We start from the raw sequence: 18,471 nt of genomic DNA, 5'->3' as shown, positions 1-18,471 counted from the left end.
TGGCGTGCATGCTACAAAACGCTTGGCTAGGCTTGATATCATTCTATCCCACCTAGATTAGCAATACTATGACGAGGGCCTCTCTCCTCCCGTCTCTCGTTCTTCATATCTCTCTTCTTTGTTAACTAGACGGAGAGCACAATCCAAATGGTCTTCTTTCTTTCCATGATGTCTTGTCTCTTCAACATCTACAGCTTCCCTCTCCTTGTTCATCTTCTTCTTCTTCCTCTACGACTCCTCTTTCATCCAGCAGAGATCTGAAGGTCTTTCGAAGAGAACAAGAGACGTTTTTCTTCCAGACATTAAGCGTTAGCCTTTCGTCTCTTCTCATGAAGAGCGCTATTGAAAGTAAATTTTCAACGGCCTCTTTAATCGCAACCCAAACAGCTCTTTGCTGTGCCCTTACAGCTGCGATGGATACTCCCTCCTTCTGTTCCATATTTCTTGTTTCTTTAGGAAAGGCCTTTAAGAAGTACTTCCCGTCCTCGTCTCTTCTAATGAAAGCACATGAACAGAGGAAGGATCCTCGATCTTTTCCCTCTTCCTCTCACGGAGAAGATGAAGAGACAAGACAAAGAAGAAGAAGAAGAGAGAAAGAGGGTGAAGAAGAACAAGAGAATCTCTCTAATAAGGAAGGGAATCCGTTAAGAAGAGGAGAAGAAGAAGAACAAGGACGTCTTTCGTCGGTGTATATTCGTCATATTTTAACGGCTTTTTGTTTCCTCTTCGATTACAATGCTACCCCTCCTTCTCTATTTCTTCAGCTTCTACGACGCCTATGCCAAGGAGTGGAGGAGAAACCCCAAGGAGATTCTGATCGGAGAGAAGACATCCCCTCTGCAAAGAACGAAGAGAAGAGGTCCTTAGGTGCCTCGAGTTCTTCTTGCAGGGGTCTATCGGAATTTCAGATCGAGTGTCTCTTGATGGTGCTGAGACTAGGAGGAGGGAAGCTGAGGAATGAGAGTCCTGCTCTGTTCAAAGAAGCTTGGACGAGTCTTATGAAAACCGCCACGTTAGGAGAGAAGGGCCAATATGGAGATGAGGGGGGAAGGAGAGGAGATGGAGAAGATGGAGAGTTCTCAGACGAGAAGAAGAAAAAGAGTCAGAAAAGAAAAGAGATTTGCGAAGGGGGAAAGAAGAAGGGAAGTTTAGTGGTTCAAGAAGAGGAAGAAGAAAAGAACAAGCAGAAGAAGAAAGAAGAAGAAGAGCAGTTGTCTATTGAGGAACACAAAAGAAGGCTTATGATGACAGGGGGAGGAGGGCGTCGATGGAGAGAAGATGAGGGAGAAGGAAGTTCACGGAGACAAGGAGGAGGAGGAGAAGGCGGAGAAGGTACGTAAGGAAGGAAAGCTTCAGATCTGGATTATAAGAACCCCAAGTATGGGGATCAAGCTGTAGGGTGAAGATCCGAGTGTATAGACACCGCATGAAATCTCTACTGCGGTTCAAGAATGGCTGGTGGGGGAGGAGGTCTTCTCGACACCTCTTTAACGGCTTCAATAGAAACCCCGTGACCTGAAGTCTCACCGACATCTCGCATGTATCCGTAAATGAATATGTCTGTAGAAATACATATATATATATATATGTATATGTATATGGATGTATGTACATGTGTGTATGTATATGTATGCCTGTACGGCCGGCGAGACGTCTTTCTTCTCGTCTTTTCTTACGTCATTTTGAGTATGTAGACACGTGCACGAGGAGACACGAAAACAGCCAACGAGGTTGAGCTATCTAGGTGATTAAAATCTCATCTGATATCTTTCTTCTTTCTTCTAGTCGGGTGGTGCCCCTGGAGACCACTGTTTAATAGACTCCATTGTAGACACTCTACTTCCGTAGTATCAAAGAGCGAGGCAGGAAGGGATGGCTTCACCTGCCACACAGGGGTAGAGTGTCGCTGTCTACCGCTTAAGAATCGAGGATTTGTCCCTTCTTATGATGAGAATGGCATGCGTGCTGCGGTCTGTAGGTGAAGGAGATGGCGAGACAGGAGGAGGGGCTCGTCTTCGTTTTCTTATACGAGAACTCCAGGAGTTAAAGAACAATAAGACAAGTAGTGTTCACCTGGCTTCGAAAGCCTCTCAGGAAGCTATGAGGTAAGCTTGACACGAAAACGTACCTTTCTTTTCGTTCCCGTGTACATACCCCCGTGTCTATCTTGGTACATATCAGGCCAAGACGAATGGTAGTTCCATTGCAAGAGAAACCTTCACTTGTATAGATAGATGTACGTATTTCTTTTCCGCCAGATCTTCAGTCGTCTATTCTCCTTTAATGAAGATAGCCATCCTCGTCTCCCCCATGCAAGCCATACACAGACAGCTTCATCTCCCCTATAGAGTCAGCGAGAGCCCTCGCTAGAATCGACAAGAGGCGAAGACTCTCCCATGAGACTGAGAGAAGCAAGGAATCTTCCAGGTCAAATAGAAACACAGAAAGACGTTTCACGGCCGCATGGCGATGGTGTGATGGATATCTATGAAGGAGAATGGCGTATGTTTCATAGGAAGAAAGAGGTTAACACGGGATGAGAGTGAGGTATGTGACGGGTGACTCCCTCTCCTACACATTCTTGTCGACTTCACGTAAGCTCACTTTCTGTTCCATGGGGCAAAAGAAGAGACGAAAGAGATCAACAAAGTGTCGCTATCGAAAGGCATAGTGACGGCGGCGCCATACCTTCACCCCTACACCCGCCACACACGGATGACTTTCTTCTTCTTCTTCATCTTCTTCTTCTTCCTTTTCCTTTTTTCGGTTCATGAATGCCAAAGGGGATAGAAGTCTGCGAGATTGGCTTAGGCTATCGAGAGCTCCTAGTCATCTTGCCTGTCCAAATCTTTCTCTTCTTTCTGTCTTTCTGTCTTTCTTCTTCCTCTTCAGACGCTGGCTTCATACAAGTCCTCTCGTTCCTCCGACGTCGCCTTTGCGTACATCAGCAGGTTGTCTTGTGGACGTTTCTTCATGGAAAGATGTAGAAGAGGGTCACTTGCTTTCTTCTCTTGCAAAAGAGACAAAGAAACAGTCTCATAGTCTCGTATATAAGCCGACTCGAGGGGTAGGAGTAGAACGCAGGTCGACAACAGGCCTTGTCGGTGATCCTCCCTCCCCTGACTCCACCCAGAGTACGTCGTGGCTTCTAGAAATCGCAGCTAAGCTAAGGTAAGAAGACCGGCTACCCGGGGGATTTGCTCTGAAAAGGAACATCGGGAGTGTTGACGGAGAAAAAGAGTGGAGATGGAGAGTCTTCTAGATCGAGGTCCCCCTGCTGTATGTACACCTCCGTGTGAATCCAGGGTGATAGGCATGCATCGCAAAGGAAAGAATCTGCTGAAGCCGGTTGCTCGTGGGGATATATCTTTGCTAGATTTCGTCTCTGTCATGTCGAGATGGCTGTTCCGCTCAGGTCTCTGGGGGAGGAAAAGTGAAAGTTCTTTTGTCTTCTTCTTTAGTCTGACTTCTTACATCTCTCTTTCTTGCCAACTGAGCTAAGCACACAACCTTCGTTTGTGTATGTATAGACATCCTTCTCCATTCTTATGAAGCTCCGTATCAACGCGGTTTCTCTCGCTGTGATTGTATAAACGAGAAGAAAACCAAGTCGGCTAGATGTCTAGACATCTTGTCTTACCTGTAGAGGGCCTCCTAGCTAGCTAAATAGCTCACCTTACTACGACTTGATAAGCAGAGATAATCGAAGTTAGCCAGGTGAATCTCTCCCATTCCTCGCCACAGGATCTCTCCTCTTTTATCTCTTTCGGCTTCTACAGACTTCATACCGATCAACAGAGAAGTATCTTCTTATCCCTCATGACCTCCGACAGTCCTAATAGTGCCGTACAGAGGATTCTCCAGTCTTCTTGCCAAGGCTCCGTTCAAAAGCATCAGGTACGCTATCTCTCCTTATGTATACAAGACGCACGTCCGACGGAAGATTTGAAAGGAGAATCTACCGAACCAATACCTCCCTATCTATATTCTTATCTACTCTCTACACATATATCCCATGTGATTCTACTCTACGGATGAATATACATCAATATATATCTGTATATCTATATCTGTATATATACATTCCGTAACCGATGATAGAGGTCATACCTGTGCTGACAATATCTGCCTCTCTCTCTATACATATGTATGTGTACACGATACATATATATATATATATATATGTGTATCTAGGTGTATCACTGAGTCAAGTAGTGTGGTGACTGTTCCCCTCTCTCTCTCTCTTTCTCTGTGATGTGTGGAGGTGTCTGCTCTTCTGTCTGTGTGTGTGTGTGTGTGTTTCTTTCTTTCTTTCTTTTAGGTAACGAACATTATAGCTGTAATTCTTCATACATGTCTCCAGGAGAAATTTTTCAATCCTTTCTATTGCCAAGTCCTAGGCCGTCTATGCGGGTACTGCTGTTGCTCTTCTTCTTCTTCTCGTCAATCCCTTTCTTCAGCTCAAGCCAATTCTTCTTCTTCGTCTGCAGCGACTCTTTCTCTCTCTTCGAAGAATAGAAGGAATCTCCCAGCAGGGAGAGGAAGCTCTCCGAACACATCGAATTCGCTTGAAGGGGGGAGTAGTGCATGCACGTGCTTCTTCCTCCCAGCTAAGGAAGGAACGAAGTTCAAGAGGGTTCTTCAGAGAGGCTTAGCAGCACAAAATTCAGCCGCCCATGGATCTCCTCTAAGAAGGCTTCTTCATCTCGCCAAACTCGAAGCTTTTCTTGTACGCTAAGAGGGAAGAAGACCGTCTTGGCTCACATCGGATGATACCTGTATACCTCAAGCTAACAGGGGACTTCTGTATCTTTATACCTATATAGACCTATACATATAAATAGATATATATAGAAATATGTGTACGGAGGACGGTATGGAGGGGTATGTTCAAGTCCACCCACCAGGAATCTCTTACCGTTTCCTCGCACTCGTCATACGCCGAATACATGTACGTATATATATATATATATATATACATATAGTACATATGCATATATACATATATATATATCTATACGTCTATATATGTAAACTCTTTTAAGGAGAGGAAGTCAGGTCTTCTTCATCCCTACCGACTGCTGTGTCGATATGTGGGTAAGGTTGAACGTTCTCTTGCATTTCTCTGCAGAAGAACTCTATTGGAAGGCAAGCGAAGAAACCTTAGAGAGAGAGAGAGATAAGAAGAGTGGTCTCTCATTCGGTTACCTACTGTCACTACTCCTATAGGTTGTCTTTTCTCTCTCTTTCTCTCTCGACTGTCTATCCATACATCTATATCTCTCTGTGTATCTCCTGTCTCTCTCTTCTCTTTTTCGTTTGCCTGTCTCCGAATTTCTTTCTTTGTGCCCATACCGCAGATTCGCTTGGGTGTGATCGAGCTGCGAATCTCTCGCTTCTTGAACTTCGAAGAAGAGCATCAGAAGGCAGGAGGACAGATGGGCCTATCTGGCAAACTAGGGCTCTTCTTGAAAGAGGCAAGAAGGGAAAGATTGAGAGACAGAGAGAGACAGGATATAGCAACCCCACAGAAGTCTTTGCCGCACTATGAATAATGCTAGGCTGTTTAAGTCTTCTTCTCACTACTGCTCTTCTATCCAGTCTCAGCCTATCTAGAGGATCAAGATCCGCCCCATTCTTTGTTGCTAAACAAGCTGTCTCTTTTTCTTCAGAGAAGTTTTCATCATCCTCTCTCGTGTTAATGGCCAAGGAAGCACATGAGAGAAATGAAGAAAATGGTTCAAGTGTACATACACTCTGCATGCAGGCAACTCGATACCACATGTCTCGCTATATGGCAGTAGGATGAGAGATAGGTACTCGTGCATATTCCTCTGCTGTATGAGTTTAATACCTACTAATACTAAGCTATTCAAATGGCTTGGTACTGTACTACATATGCATACACATATATATATATATATGTATATGAAGACGGAGAGCGTTGTCCGCGTATGTTTAAAGTGAGCCTGCTGTCGAGTACAAGTAGTATATCTCTATATGTGTATACGATTATCCTGCCGATACACACGAACAAAAAGCCTACATTCACTCTTTCAACAGGAGGAATATTGCATGCTAAAGGAGTGTATAGCCCCATGCTCTCCCTTCTATTCTAATCACACTCTTCCCTGGTAGAATTTCCAAATGACAGAGGGAGCACTGAGATAGGGTCGAATCGATTCATCCATCGATTGTCTTGTCTTTCTCAATTCAGCTTTGTATGGAACTCTTGTGTCCATCCATATCATCCAAAACATCTCCGTCTTGCACCAGCGGCTCCTCGGATTCAAACACCCTCGCCCCGCCTTCTTCTACTTCTCTTCTTCGACACTTTCTCTCTCTCTCTGCCTTACCGGATGTACGCGAGGCCTTCATTGTTGTGATGGAAGACTTAGTGCTACCAGAGATCACTCAGATGGAGGAGAAAGATCTCGTTATGAGGAAGAGTGCGAAAACAAGCAGCGGTAGTTCCAAACTGCATGCAGATGGTACTATGAAGAAGTCCCCAGGGGTGACCGACTATAAGCCGATCAAGGAGACCATAGAAAAAGTCCTGTACTACATGAGGAAACAGAAGACGTTTGAAGCGGAAGATGACGAAGATGACGATATGACGGAGTCCTTTCGTGTGTAAGGCAGAAAGAAGAAGACCCAGTCTGACGATGCTTTGACAAAGCTGTACAAGGATGTTCTCAGCTGACATGTATACTAACTCGTGGAGCACATATATCTATCTATATCTATATCTATCTATATCTATATGTATATATATATATATATATGTATACGGTTGTATGTGAGGTACACATGTGTATCTTGGGGGGTGTGAATGTGTGTCTTATGTATCTTTGTATGTGTTCTGTATGCATTTGGATGGATCACCGCGACGAGCTTTCTCTCTCTCTCTCAACTCTGGTAGTTTTTCCCAGTGAACGTTCCTTTCTCTCCTCTACTCCTAGCAGATGCCCTTCTGTTTGGAGTCGATTTGACATAGTCCACCCACATAGACAAGGTTTTGGACGTCTGCATGCGTTGGATAGACAGCCTACCTGGAAGAGAATCCTACGCATGTCCGCGTGGGTGATCTCTTGCACCGATCTTTCTGTAGTCAAATCTCGAGGAGACTTAGAAACTCCATCTGTCTATCTGTCTTCTTAACTGCCTACCCCTCTGTATCTATATATCTATCTCTCTCTACCTAGGGATTTACCTGCCTCTCTCTGTATTTAAGCTATCTATTTATGTATCTCTCTCTAATCCCACAGCAGCACGCGAGTCAGGAGAAGAGTCGAATTGTCTCTTTTCAGCTCTTTTGAGAAACCTCAACGGAGTGAAGAAGAAAAAGTCTTGTGACACGGACAGAATTCAAAGGAGATCTCTAATCCCCCTCTTTTGCGACCACGAGAATATTGGAGACACCAAGAAAGAAAAGAACGAATGAATGAATGTATGACGCATGCACAGAAAGAAACGTTAGACCTTCTTAGCTGGTCTTAATAGAGATGCAGAGAGAATTCAGTGGGAATCGCAGTTGAGAGAAGTTTCGACGGAGAAAGAAAAGAAGAAGATAGACATGTCTCTTGTAAGAAAGCAAAGGAAAAAAGAAATGAAAGAAAAATCATATGGAATTCGCCGGGCTATCAAGACATGCATACTACATATTCATACATATACTTACCTCCATATTCACACATGTATACATAAATACATCCATATAGACACATACATCTTCAGACACGCCAGGAGGGATGCTTGCACACGTGAAAGAACCGACCGTTACTGTCTGATAAAGAGGAGAAATAGGAAAAGTTGCGCCGCCATGATGCCGCTTTCTCTGCATGTTTACATTGTCAACTAGCTCGAAATATTACATTTTCCTTCACCTATCTCTGTATATCTCTATCCATCAAAGAGAATGTACTCCGTGACACGAAAGAAGAGGAAAAGTCGAAAGGACAGGAATGAAGGCTATGAAGCTTCGATCCAATCGTATCGTCATGCCTGTCTATTACTCATCATTGCGCTCCTCTACTTTCAATAGGGAGAGATCAAGCATTGACTGGTACAAGAGAACCTGAGAGACTAGTCTATGCTATAAGAAGAGGAACTCTACTTGATTGATGCCTGTAGAAGAAGATGAAGAAGAAAAGAAGGAAGAAAAGCGAATCTGAATGAATGGATTCACCTTGGAAAATTTCCGATCAGACAGAAAACCTCCCTGATTGACTCTGAATGAGACAAGAATTAACTCATACGGGTGATTAAGAGAAGATAAACGAAAAGACGAAGATACAAAGAAGACTTCTCCTTTTCTGTGCCTCCCCGGGCATGCATGCAAAGAGATCATCTCCACTCTTTCTTTTCTTTTTCTAAGAGTAAGAGAGAAGATCCGTTTCTTTATCTTCTTCATCTCCTGACGCCCGGCCCTTCTTCAGGTTGTTTGAAGCCTCTCTTCTTATCAGAAGAGAGAGAAGAAGAAGCTCTTGATCTACCCTCTAACACCTAAGATGCGAGGCAAGGAACTTCTCTACAGAAGGAAAGGAACGTCTTCCCCACCTAAAACACCACGCGTTCTACGTACCAACAAAGAAGGAAAAAGACAGAGAGCTAGTTACGACTTCTAGTAGCCGCTGTACATACACCCCACGGTATGGTAGTAGTTTTAGTAAGAGGAGGCGCCCCTACATCATTGATCAAGTGAGATAAAATTCATCTATTCTAGAAGGGAACCTTCAGTAGTAAAGACAAAAGAGAGAAAGAGAGAGCAGATTCAAGAAAACCGAGTGAAGAAAGCAGGAAGAGAGTCTCCCCGTTTGGATGTTCCTTGGAGTGCATATACAAGTTAATCTTTTTCTTTCTATTTCAATGCATGCACTCAATCCCTTTCTCATCATTCCGTCGTTTTGTTCCTTCTCTTCTTTCCTGTTCGCTGTTCTTATTCATTTTCTCTTTTTCTCTCTCAAAACGTTCCCTCTTTCTCTTCCTATCCATCCTACTCCACCCTCTCTTGTCTCTTCTTCTCCCCCCTCAATGGTCTCCTCCCACTTAACTCCTTCTAGCTTCTTGTAGTTCTCTCTCTCTTTTTCTTCCTCCTCCTTCTCTCTCATCAATTTGCCAAGAAGATGCGCCACTACAAAAAGCAAGAGAAGAAGAAGAAGAAGGAGATCTTCTTCTCTTCATTCCCTCACCTACCCCTCGCCTATAAGAAATCTGCTATATAATGTCGTCTTTACCTCATTGACACCTCCCAGGAATCGAACCCACAGCAACTCTATCCCCCCCTCCAACCATCGCACCTTTTTCACGTCTCCTTCACTCTCTTGTTCTCTTTCTTTCTTTCTTTCTGTCTCTCTTCCCCAGTCTTCTACCTCCTTCTCTTTCTTCTTCTTTTGCTTTCTCTTCCTTCTCTGTCGCGGGCCTCGCTTGTAATCCTCCTCCTCCTCATCTCCTCATCTCCTCCTCCTACTAGGTACAGAATTCATCCTCGAAGACGGTGCATATATTTCTGAAGAATCCGCCTATAACCCGTGTAAGATCAATTAGCTCAGCTTTGAAGATTTGTAATCTATGAAGACCATCTTCTCCTCCTTCCAAGAAATCGTCCGGATCGAAGGTTTCTGTTTTCTCTTGGAGAAGATCGAGACTTCTTTCGAGCTGACCTTGGTGATACTCGAAGAGATCCTTGCGATGTGCTTCGGGCCATTCAGCAAAGAAACCAAAGGCGTACGACCACTTCAACATACGACGACACTCGACAATCTGCTTGACTGCGTTCTCGAGAAATTCCACTTCGGAGACGTCACGTAACGTTCTCTGAGAGAGAGCTCTCATGTGCTTCAGCATCTGCGCGATTTGTCTCTCTGAGGCAACCCTCTGGCCGTGCGAATGCGCTCCGTATCTACACAGAGAAGAGGCAAAAAGAAGAAGAAGACAAACAAGGGGGCACACAAAGAACGCAAGGAATGATAAAAGAGAGAGAGAGAGATGAAAGAAAAGAGAGAGAGAGATGAAAGAAAAGAGAGAGAGAGATATGAAAGAAAAGAGAGAGAGAGAGATATGAAAGAAAAGAGAGAGAGAGATATGAAAGAAAAGAGAGAGAGATGAAAGAAAAGAGAGAGAGAGAGAGATGAAAGAAAAGAGAGAGAGAGAGAGATGAAAGAAAAGAGAGGGAGAGAGACAAGATAATATAGAGATGATGGAGATAAGGTGTTCGCGAAGGACACACCTGGTGGAGTTGAAGAAAGAAAGAAAAAGAGGAGCGAGAGATAGAAAGGAAGAAAGAGGGGAAGAAAAGAAGAAGCAAGGGAGGGAGCGAGGGAGGGCGGAAAAGAAGGGCATGCAATCAAGAGAGATGAAAATTCGATAGACAAGAGAAGAATCGATCCAAAGAAGACAAACGAAAGAAAGCGACCAGTGGGAGAATTCTGTAGAGTCAGGGAAAAGTGCTATTCCTGTAATTACTTCCAAGGTCTTCTGCGAATGAAACTCGACATTTACACTTCGATTCGTTACCTTCGCCTCTTCCTTCGCTTCTAGACAGAGGCCCTACCGAAAGATAAGAAAGACCGGTGAAATAGGGGGGGCGAAGAAAAAGAGAGAAAGAGAGAGAGAGAAAAGCTTCTTTACTAGCAACACTCTGGCTGTGAAGGAGGAAGCGAAAGAAAAAATTGCTTTGCACCAAAGACGGGGGCTTGCCCAGAAAGAAAGAAAGAAAGAATAGATAGATAGATATGAAAGAGATCCATCGGTACTGAGAGATTCCCTGGAGGGAGATAGAGTCAAGATACATCGAAGACACATAGACTACAGCTCGAGAAAGGAAGCCAGGCGTCTATACATCACGACAGGAGCATCCGTCCGGGGGAGATACCCACACTAGTTAAGGCAATCATGGAGACCCGGAGAGAAAGACAAGAAGAGAGAGATAGACCGTCTGTCTGTCTATCTATCTTTAATCTATCTGTCTATCTATCTATCAATCTGTCTATTTCTGTATCTATCTATGTTCTTAGCAGTCTCTGCCCTTCTTTCCTCATATCCCTTCTCTTTCTTTCTTTCTTTTCTTTTTTCCTCTCCCCAGTGTCTCTTCTCCCGCTTACCTTTCGAAGTAATGTGCATATCTTTCAAGAGATTCTTCAGCTTTTTTCCTCTTTTCTTCATTTGGGTCCGGAGGTCTTTGCTCGTAGATATTGCATCGATAGAAATTACTTGTCTGATGCTTCTTCCAGTCACCCAGGCATAACCAGCAGAATTCATAGCCACACCGACAGGTCATGTGCATGCAGCCTTGATTTTTCTCAATTGGCTGTTTACATCTAGGGCAATTCTTTGTATGGACGAGAATCCACGTCATATTATCTGCCTCGCTCTGGTTCTTTAAGAGCCAATTCCGAATGATCTCGCAAGGAACAGGTCGATGAGGCTCCTCCCCGCAATACAAACAAAACCGCATGCCGCATGCACAGCTCACGTCTCCTCCTTGGAGCCCGTTCCCTGTCCCTCGATGGGTTGCATAGGAAAACTGAGAGACCTCACGCACATAAGAAGAAGAAGACGAAGAAGAGGATGAAGATGTATCAGGATGGGATCTCTTCTTGTCTTCGTCTTGCTGTTCTTTCGCTTTCTTTGTACGAGGAGATGAAAAGGAGGAAGAGGAAGGTTGGTCGTTGTCAGCTCGAGAGGAAGAAGAAGAAGAAAGAGATGCAGACGGCGATGAAGTGGGATTCTCTGGAGTCTTCTCATCTTGTAAAGTCTTGTGCGAGGAATCAGCACAAGAAGAAGAAGCAGACAACGAAGAAGAGCGACTTTGGTCTACACTAGCAGTAGCAGTAGAAGCAGGAGGAGGAGATGAAGAAGAACTAGATGGAGAGAAGAAAGCTGAAGAAGAAGAAGGGAGACCGCGAGTCGTAGGAGCAGCACTAGTAGTAGTGGTAGTATCGCATAGTTCAACAGCATAAGTACATCCAGGAGCGGGGCACCAACTAAACGAGGGATGTCTCTCTATGAACAATCGTAGCTGGAAATCGTGAAGTCGATCTAGCTGCCAAGGTGGAACGAAGCGCTTCCAGAAAGACTCTCTTACGATCTCCCCGCATTTGAATGAAGGGCACCTACAGTGGGGAAAAGAAGAAAGGAAAGAGAACGAAGAAGATGAAGAGAGAAGAAAGAAGACAAAGAGAGCAAAAAGAGGAGTGAAGAAGACAGAAAAGACACTAAAAAGGCTCTCTCTTGCTGATGTATAAGTTCAGAGAAAGACAGACATATAGGGCTCACATACATAGATTTACTTATACAACATGTATGTATATGAAAAGAGAGAGAGAGAGTCAGCCGACCCCCCTTGAAGGGATGTAGATGCATATTGTATGAGAGAGATATACCCATGTCTTTAGCTACTAGAGCTCTCACATAAAAAAGAACTGAAGCTGCTTCTACGTCTCCCCAGTACATCTCCAAAGACTTATGCCAGCGAAAGAATGAAAGAAAGGGGGAGAGAGACATGAGAAGTGAAGAAAGGTGTGAAACGAGAAGAGGTATGTACTTCTAAAGAAACACGTGCAGAAAGTAGAGAAGAGAAGAAAACTTGGATCTAGAAGACACAAAACAAATTAACCTCATCCAGTCCCTCCTGATCTGCGGCAGGTAAACAAAAGAAGAAGGAAAAGTCGGGAGTGAAAGAAGACAGGCGTATGCTGTCTAAAGAGCCTCTGTAATCTACCCTCCCAATGGGGGGTCGCCACGACCGAGAGAAGAGCAGCTGAACTTTACAGAATCGTGCGGGTGTACGTACACCGCCAGGTGTACGTACACCTGGAAGTGAGTTCTGAAGAAAGGAGCGAAGAAAAAGAGAGAATGATTCCTCTGAGGCGACGTTTACGATTCGTTTCTCTTTACTTACCTTTTCTCCACAGCGCTTTCAGGCCCTTCATCTAAGGCGGCTTTCAGGTACATCCGCCAGCACCTGTACGTACACTCCCATGGGATAGACATGAATCGAGGGAAACGACAAAGACCCCCCCTGCACGCCACGAAAAACGTGAGAACCCACTGATAGATTGAAAAGTGATTGAAGATAGATGGATAAATAGATCGGAGATAGATAGACATACACATTAAAGAGAAATAAAGAGATAGACTAAAGATAGATAGATAGGTAGATAGATAGATAAAGATAGGTAGATGAATAGTTTAAAAATAGAGAGATAGATGAATTAGAGATAGATAGGAGATCCTCTACCTCATTTTTATCTTATGTCTATGATATGCACAGGATGCACGTGATACATGCATGTCGTAGACGTACTCCTACCACTACCTTCGCACCTGAGAGAAGGAAAGAACTTGACCTCTTTCCTCTCTCTCCCTTCCTGCACATGGACCATCTTCTGAAAGTGGATGAAGACTACTCATGTTTCTTCTTCTTCTTCGTCTTTCTTTCTCTCTTTCTTACTCATTAGAGAATCGGTGGCCGCAGGGTAAAGCCGCTGTCTCTTCTAAAGGGACCCGTAAGGTAGTGATAGGGCAATCGAACATTCTTCCTTCCGCGTCTCCCTCTACAGCCGACGTAGCTGAAGAAGAGCTTGCGAACTTCTCTTTCTCTTTCCTCACTCCAGGGGACTCAGGAGTACCATCTGTTGTGCTAGATCTCCTCTTCGTGTCTGTCTCTGTCTCCACCGAGCCAGAAGATGCTGATGCGGACGGGGGAGAAGAAGAAGAAGAGATGGATTTATTTCTTAGGCGAGGCGATGTTCTCCGTCCTTGTGGGAGTTGCGCATCATTCATGCTAGTAGTTTGACGAGTAGTACCTGAAGGGGTAGATTCATCTCTATCAGAGCAAGACGCTTGAGAAATAGATCTCTTTGCCTTGCACACAGAAGAAGAAGAAGACGAGGAGGAGGAAGAAGAAGGAAGAGGGACTTCCTCTCTCTGATCTAGTGATGGTTCTTCTTCTTCTTTGAGACATGACGCAGGTAATCGAGCCTACAAATAGCCAAACAGATCGAGTAAAGATAGATAGATTAAAGATAGATCAGAGATAGATTAAAGATAGATGTAATGTGAATACAAAGAAGAGAAAGAAGAAGAGAGAAGTGATTTATACATAATGTATACGTATGTATGCATGTATGTATGTACAGGGAAACATGTGCTGACCTGTTAACTGGTAGTTGGTGGATGAAACAAAAGGAAGTCATGATTGTATCGAGAAAGATAAAATCTCTCCCTGGACAAACTGCAGGGCCTCCTCCTTCCCTATATGAAGAAGACTAGACAAAGAAAGAAGAAGGTGAAGCTACGTAAGCTATATAACGGAAGAGATACCTGCCATTACGTATCTGAGGAAGACGTATACGCGTACATATGTATATACACTACACAACACATATACATACACATAGGCATCTATATTCGTATACATATACATCTCGACGCAGACACCTACATACAGACATCCCCAGGGCATACATAGCCATACATACGCACATCTATAGAGAGGTACGTCTATCTGAATGATATGGAGAGAGAGGAGCGAATGGCTCCACCTTCATCCTGTTTCTTCTTTCTCTTCCTACTCGCTCCTCTGGCCTTGGGAAAGAGAGAGAAAAAAGAAAGAAGAGAAGGAAAAGAAGAAACAGACAGAGATACCTTAGCTAAGACACTAGCTTGGTCAGAAAACCATTCCTGAATTAAGTCATCTGCATGCCATCGATACGTCCCCAGCAACAACCTACAAGAAAGAAAAGAAAGAAGAGAAAAGAAGAGACTTATGGACTGTCCAGGAACCTAGCAGGCTTTTAGAAGCCTTTCTCTGCTTAGAAAACTCGAAGGCTACTTCTTGCTCCTATCCTCATCTCTCTACATATATAGATATCTACATCCACGTATACACATGTAGACATATGTGCATCACCTATACTCCCTCTCTCATATAGATACATCTTTGAACACATCTTCCTCACACAGCCGCTCTCTCTCTCTCTCTATATATATATCTATATATGTATACATATGTACGCGTGTTGATACATGTATAGATGTATATAAGTATACATGTATTAGTAGGCAGGGCTTTAAGATACTTCCACCTGGAGGACAAAAGGAAAGAGAAGCCGTCACTTGAGATAAAGAAAAACGAAAGGAAAGAAAAAGAGATGAAGAGAAGACAGGGAGCACCTCCATACATACGCATGCAGTCGCCTCAGTTCTCTAATACGTCTGTCTTAACTCCTGACGAAGAAGAGACAGAAGGAAAGAGAGAAAGAAGAGACACAAGGAGAGATGGAGATAAGAGTGAGAGAAGATCTAAGACACATTCTCGAAGAAGAAAAACAGCCATAGCATAGCCATAGGATTCTATCTTCTCTCTGTCTTTCATCTTTTGATCTACTTTTCTCTTCTCTCTTTCTTGAAAAGTTGAAAAGGCACAATCTGTAGAGAACCTCTCGACAGAAAGACTTACGCAGCAACATCATCATCGACGTTCAGAAGCTCCGTCGATTCACGAATAATTTCCGTCATTCTTTCCCGAGCCGCCGCATGAGATAAACTTCGATAAGGGACTGGACTTGGCTAGGATAGACATAGACATCAACCAAATCCAGACAAGAAAAAGGCATCCACTGGCTAGCGAATCTTTCCCTCTCATCTACCCGTCCTTTGCAGTCAATCAAGACTTGAAACCCTCTTCCTTAGATATACAGATAAAGGAAAGTTTAGATATCTAGGTGTGTATCTACATGAAGAGGTGACTTTATTATGTATATGTGTTTACGTATGGACGACAATGCCAGCTAGCCAGCTAGCTAGGGGTTCAGGTGAGAAGTAATGTGCTGCGTAGGCATTGATTAAAGAGATGAAAGAGTATGTATTCTCTCTCTCTCTCAGAGAAGACATACAGAGAGCTGTCTTTCTGTCTTTCTTTCCTTCCTCACGTTTCTTTCCTTTCACTATCTAGAGCATGAAGACGTTCTATCCACGAGTAGAAGAAAGATATAGATGAACTGAGAGTAGCGAAGGAATCTCACAGGGAAGAAGAAGAGGAAGAAGAAGAAGAAGAAATGAGAAAAAAGAAGTAGAGAGATTTAGATCATCATGGGCGCTGCTAATTAGAGAGAGAGAGAGAAACAGGTAACTCACGGAAAGACCTATTAAAGGAATGACAAGGCAAAGACAGGAGAGAACTGATAGAAGAAGGCCTTCTCCTTGCTCCTTCTTTAGTCACAGTAGATCCATACCACATATATGTAGAGAGATATATATACATATAGAGAGGGAGTTTTGCATATCGATATATGTAAGTAGGGGGGTGGGCTGATGGAGGCACTGAGGAATAGATGAAGAGAGACAGGTAGAAAGAAGAGGACAAGAGAGAAGAACGGGAAGAGAAGAAGAAAAGGTAGAAGATAGATGAGGAGCATGATAGAGGGGGGTATTGCTTCATTAGGTCCCCGTACACAGACAGAAAAGAGAAAGAGAGAAGGAAGAAGAGAGAGAAATCCTGTCTTTCTCACAACTCTGTCTTTGTCTCCTTGGCCTAGGTGTAAATACTATCAACCCCCCCCTTCTTTAAGACAGGCACTGCGCTGTCTATTAGACGTAGCTTTCAAGGGCCTCGTCTAAAGAAAGAAAGAAGAAAAGAAAGAAAGAAAGAAAGAAGAAAAGAAAGAAAGAAAGAAAGAGAGAAAGAAAGAGAAGTTTTAAGCATACTTTTTCAAAGGTTTGTGCCTGAGTGAGATGAAGGAAGTCTCTTTCAATGTCCGAATCTTCTTCATAGATGTATTCCTCGGAAGCTAACTCTTCTTCTTCTTCATAATCTTCTTCTTCTTCCTCTTCATCCTCCTCATGAACGTATGTCGACTTGACTTCTCCGCAACTATCATTCTCCAAGCTTTTATCTTTACATGCAAGCATGGAAGAATTGCCTAACCTTCCCTCTGACTCTCTCATGTCTCCTTCTTCTTTCTCACTCGTTTCTTTGTCTCCTTTTTTCCTCTGGGTCTTCATCTTCTCTTCTTCTTCTTGTTCTTCTTCTTCACCTCTTCCTTGTTCCACGCCTACTGTCTCTGTCCGACTGCGTTGTAGATTTTAAAATAGATCAAGATAAAGCATTTCCTCTTCTTTCATAACTCCTAGCGAACTGCTACAGAGATCACCTGTCTCTCCCCCACGTGCACCATCTCCCGCGCAGCGTGTAATTCTTGCCTACTGAGCTGTACATACACACGACGAGTAGACTTGACTAGGAGGACGGCACGAAAACTGTTTATAAGAGAGGGGCTTTTGCTTAGCCAAGCAAAGATATGTTTGATTGGCTACAATAGAAGGTATGTGCTGATAAAGTACGTAAGACGAATTCTATCCTCTGGAAGACAGGAGTCAGGTGTATGTACACCCGGCGGAAGTCATATCACTTAGTGATAAATGTCCTCTACTCTCCATATACCTCTTCTCAGCTTTTCGTCTATATGTCTGTTACAAAGGACAGATCTTCTTGTTCACGGAGGTCATTTCTGTCTCATAGGCGCGATAGACGAAAAGAGCCAAGAAACGCCAGTTTTGCATGCTCCTCTCCCTCTTGTATCAGCGGAAGTACAGAATGCTATGAGGTGGGTCTTGAAAGAAAAGACAAGGAAAGCAACCGGCTCTTCCGTCTCCCTCTGGTGTACATACACGGGACCGAAGAAGGGAGATGATTACTTAGCAACTAGGGAATTTTACGATCTCTTTAGTGACCAAGAGATGAAAGAAAAGAAGATAGAACGAGGAATACGGCAAAGCTGAAGAGCAATGAAAGAGAGAAAAGGTCAGAACAAGAAGAGAACTGCAGGTAAGATCTCCTGTCTCGACTTCTCACTACTGATCTTCTTTCCGCCTTTCTCTATCTACCCTCTCTCCCGCCCTAACTGACGGCAAACCCGAGAAAGAAAAAGAGAGAAACACACGTTCCTTCTCTGTTAGGAACACAGACAAAAGGTCCACCTTTTCTGAGGAGAGAAAGAAGGTCTGAGACTTTTCTGGGGATTGAAGAAGGTCCGAGACTGCGTGAAAAGTCGACCGGGAAAGGTCAGACAACTACTGACAGTTGATCCAAGTAGCCTCCAAGAAAACGATAGAAGAGGGGAAAGGGAGAAACTGACGAGACAACCTTCCTTTCTCTTAGACGAAAGAGAAAGACAGAGGCGGAGACCAGGGGAAGAAGAGGCGGTGAATTCAAGAGAAGAAACAATTGCAAACGATGATAGAGAAGAAACAAAGAACGTCGAATGGACAAGTGTAGAAAGAAATACCGAAAACAGACGATGGGAACGGTGTCAGCTTGAACTTATCTCTAATTTTGATCGTATACACGCATGCAGGGAAGATACAACAGCTTAAGGCAAGGGCTTGAAACCCCGGAGAGATGCCTGTTCTCTGTCGACTCCACTCTAACAGGAGACGGGAAAGGGCGGAGAGAGAAAGAAGAGCTTT

General features: G+C 43.8%; 2 protein-coding genes across 2 annotated transcripts in view; one reads left to right on the top strand and one right to left on the bottom strand.

The window, feature by feature from the left end:
• The window catches only part of CSUI_000250 (ma3 domain), a 13,955-nt gene extending 5,446 nt beyond the window's left edge, over positions 1–8,509 (top strand). Inside the window, exons 4-10 of the mRNA XM_068060484.1 lie at positions 195–1,332; positions 1,979–2,105; positions 2,893–3,171; positions 3,780–3,897; positions 4,322–4,729; positions 6,218–6,726; positions 8,378–8,509. Of these exons, the coding sequence (XP_067927545.1) occupies positions 195–1,332; positions 1,979–2,105; positions 2,893–3,171; positions 3,780–3,897; positions 4,322–4,729; positions 6,218–6,637 (2,490 nt within the window). The 3' untranslated portion in view covers positions 6,638–6,726; positions 8,378–8,509. The remainder of the gene's footprint in view (positions 1–194; positions 1,333–1,978; positions 2,106–2,892; positions 3,172–3,779; positions 3,898–4,321; positions 4,730–6,217; positions 6,727–8,377) is intronic.
• Positions 7,330–18,471, bottom strand: CSUI_000249 (ariadne family protein). Its single transcript, XM_068060483.1, has 7 exons — positions 16,711–18,471; positions 15,464–15,573; positions 14,650–14,731; positions 13,454–13,983; positions 12,902–13,021; positions 11,103–12,113; positions 7,330–9,901 (listed from the first exon to the last, which is right to left on the bottom strand). The coding sequence occupies exons 1-7, from the start codon at positions 17,005–17,007 to the stop codon at positions 9,469–9,471; spliced, it is 2,583 nt and encodes an 860-aa protein (XP_067927544.1). The 5' UTR covers positions 17,008–18,471; the 3' UTR covers positions 7,330–9,468.

Source organism: Cystoisospora suis, assembly GCF_002600585.1.
Source record: "Cystoisospora suis strain Wien I chromosome Unknown contig_111, whole genome shotgun sequence".
NCBI lineage: Eukaryota > Apicomplexa > Conoidasida > Eucoccidiorida > Sarcocystidae > Cystoisospora > Cystoisospora suis.
This window is presented reverse-complemented; position numbering and strand designations above follow the sequence as displayed.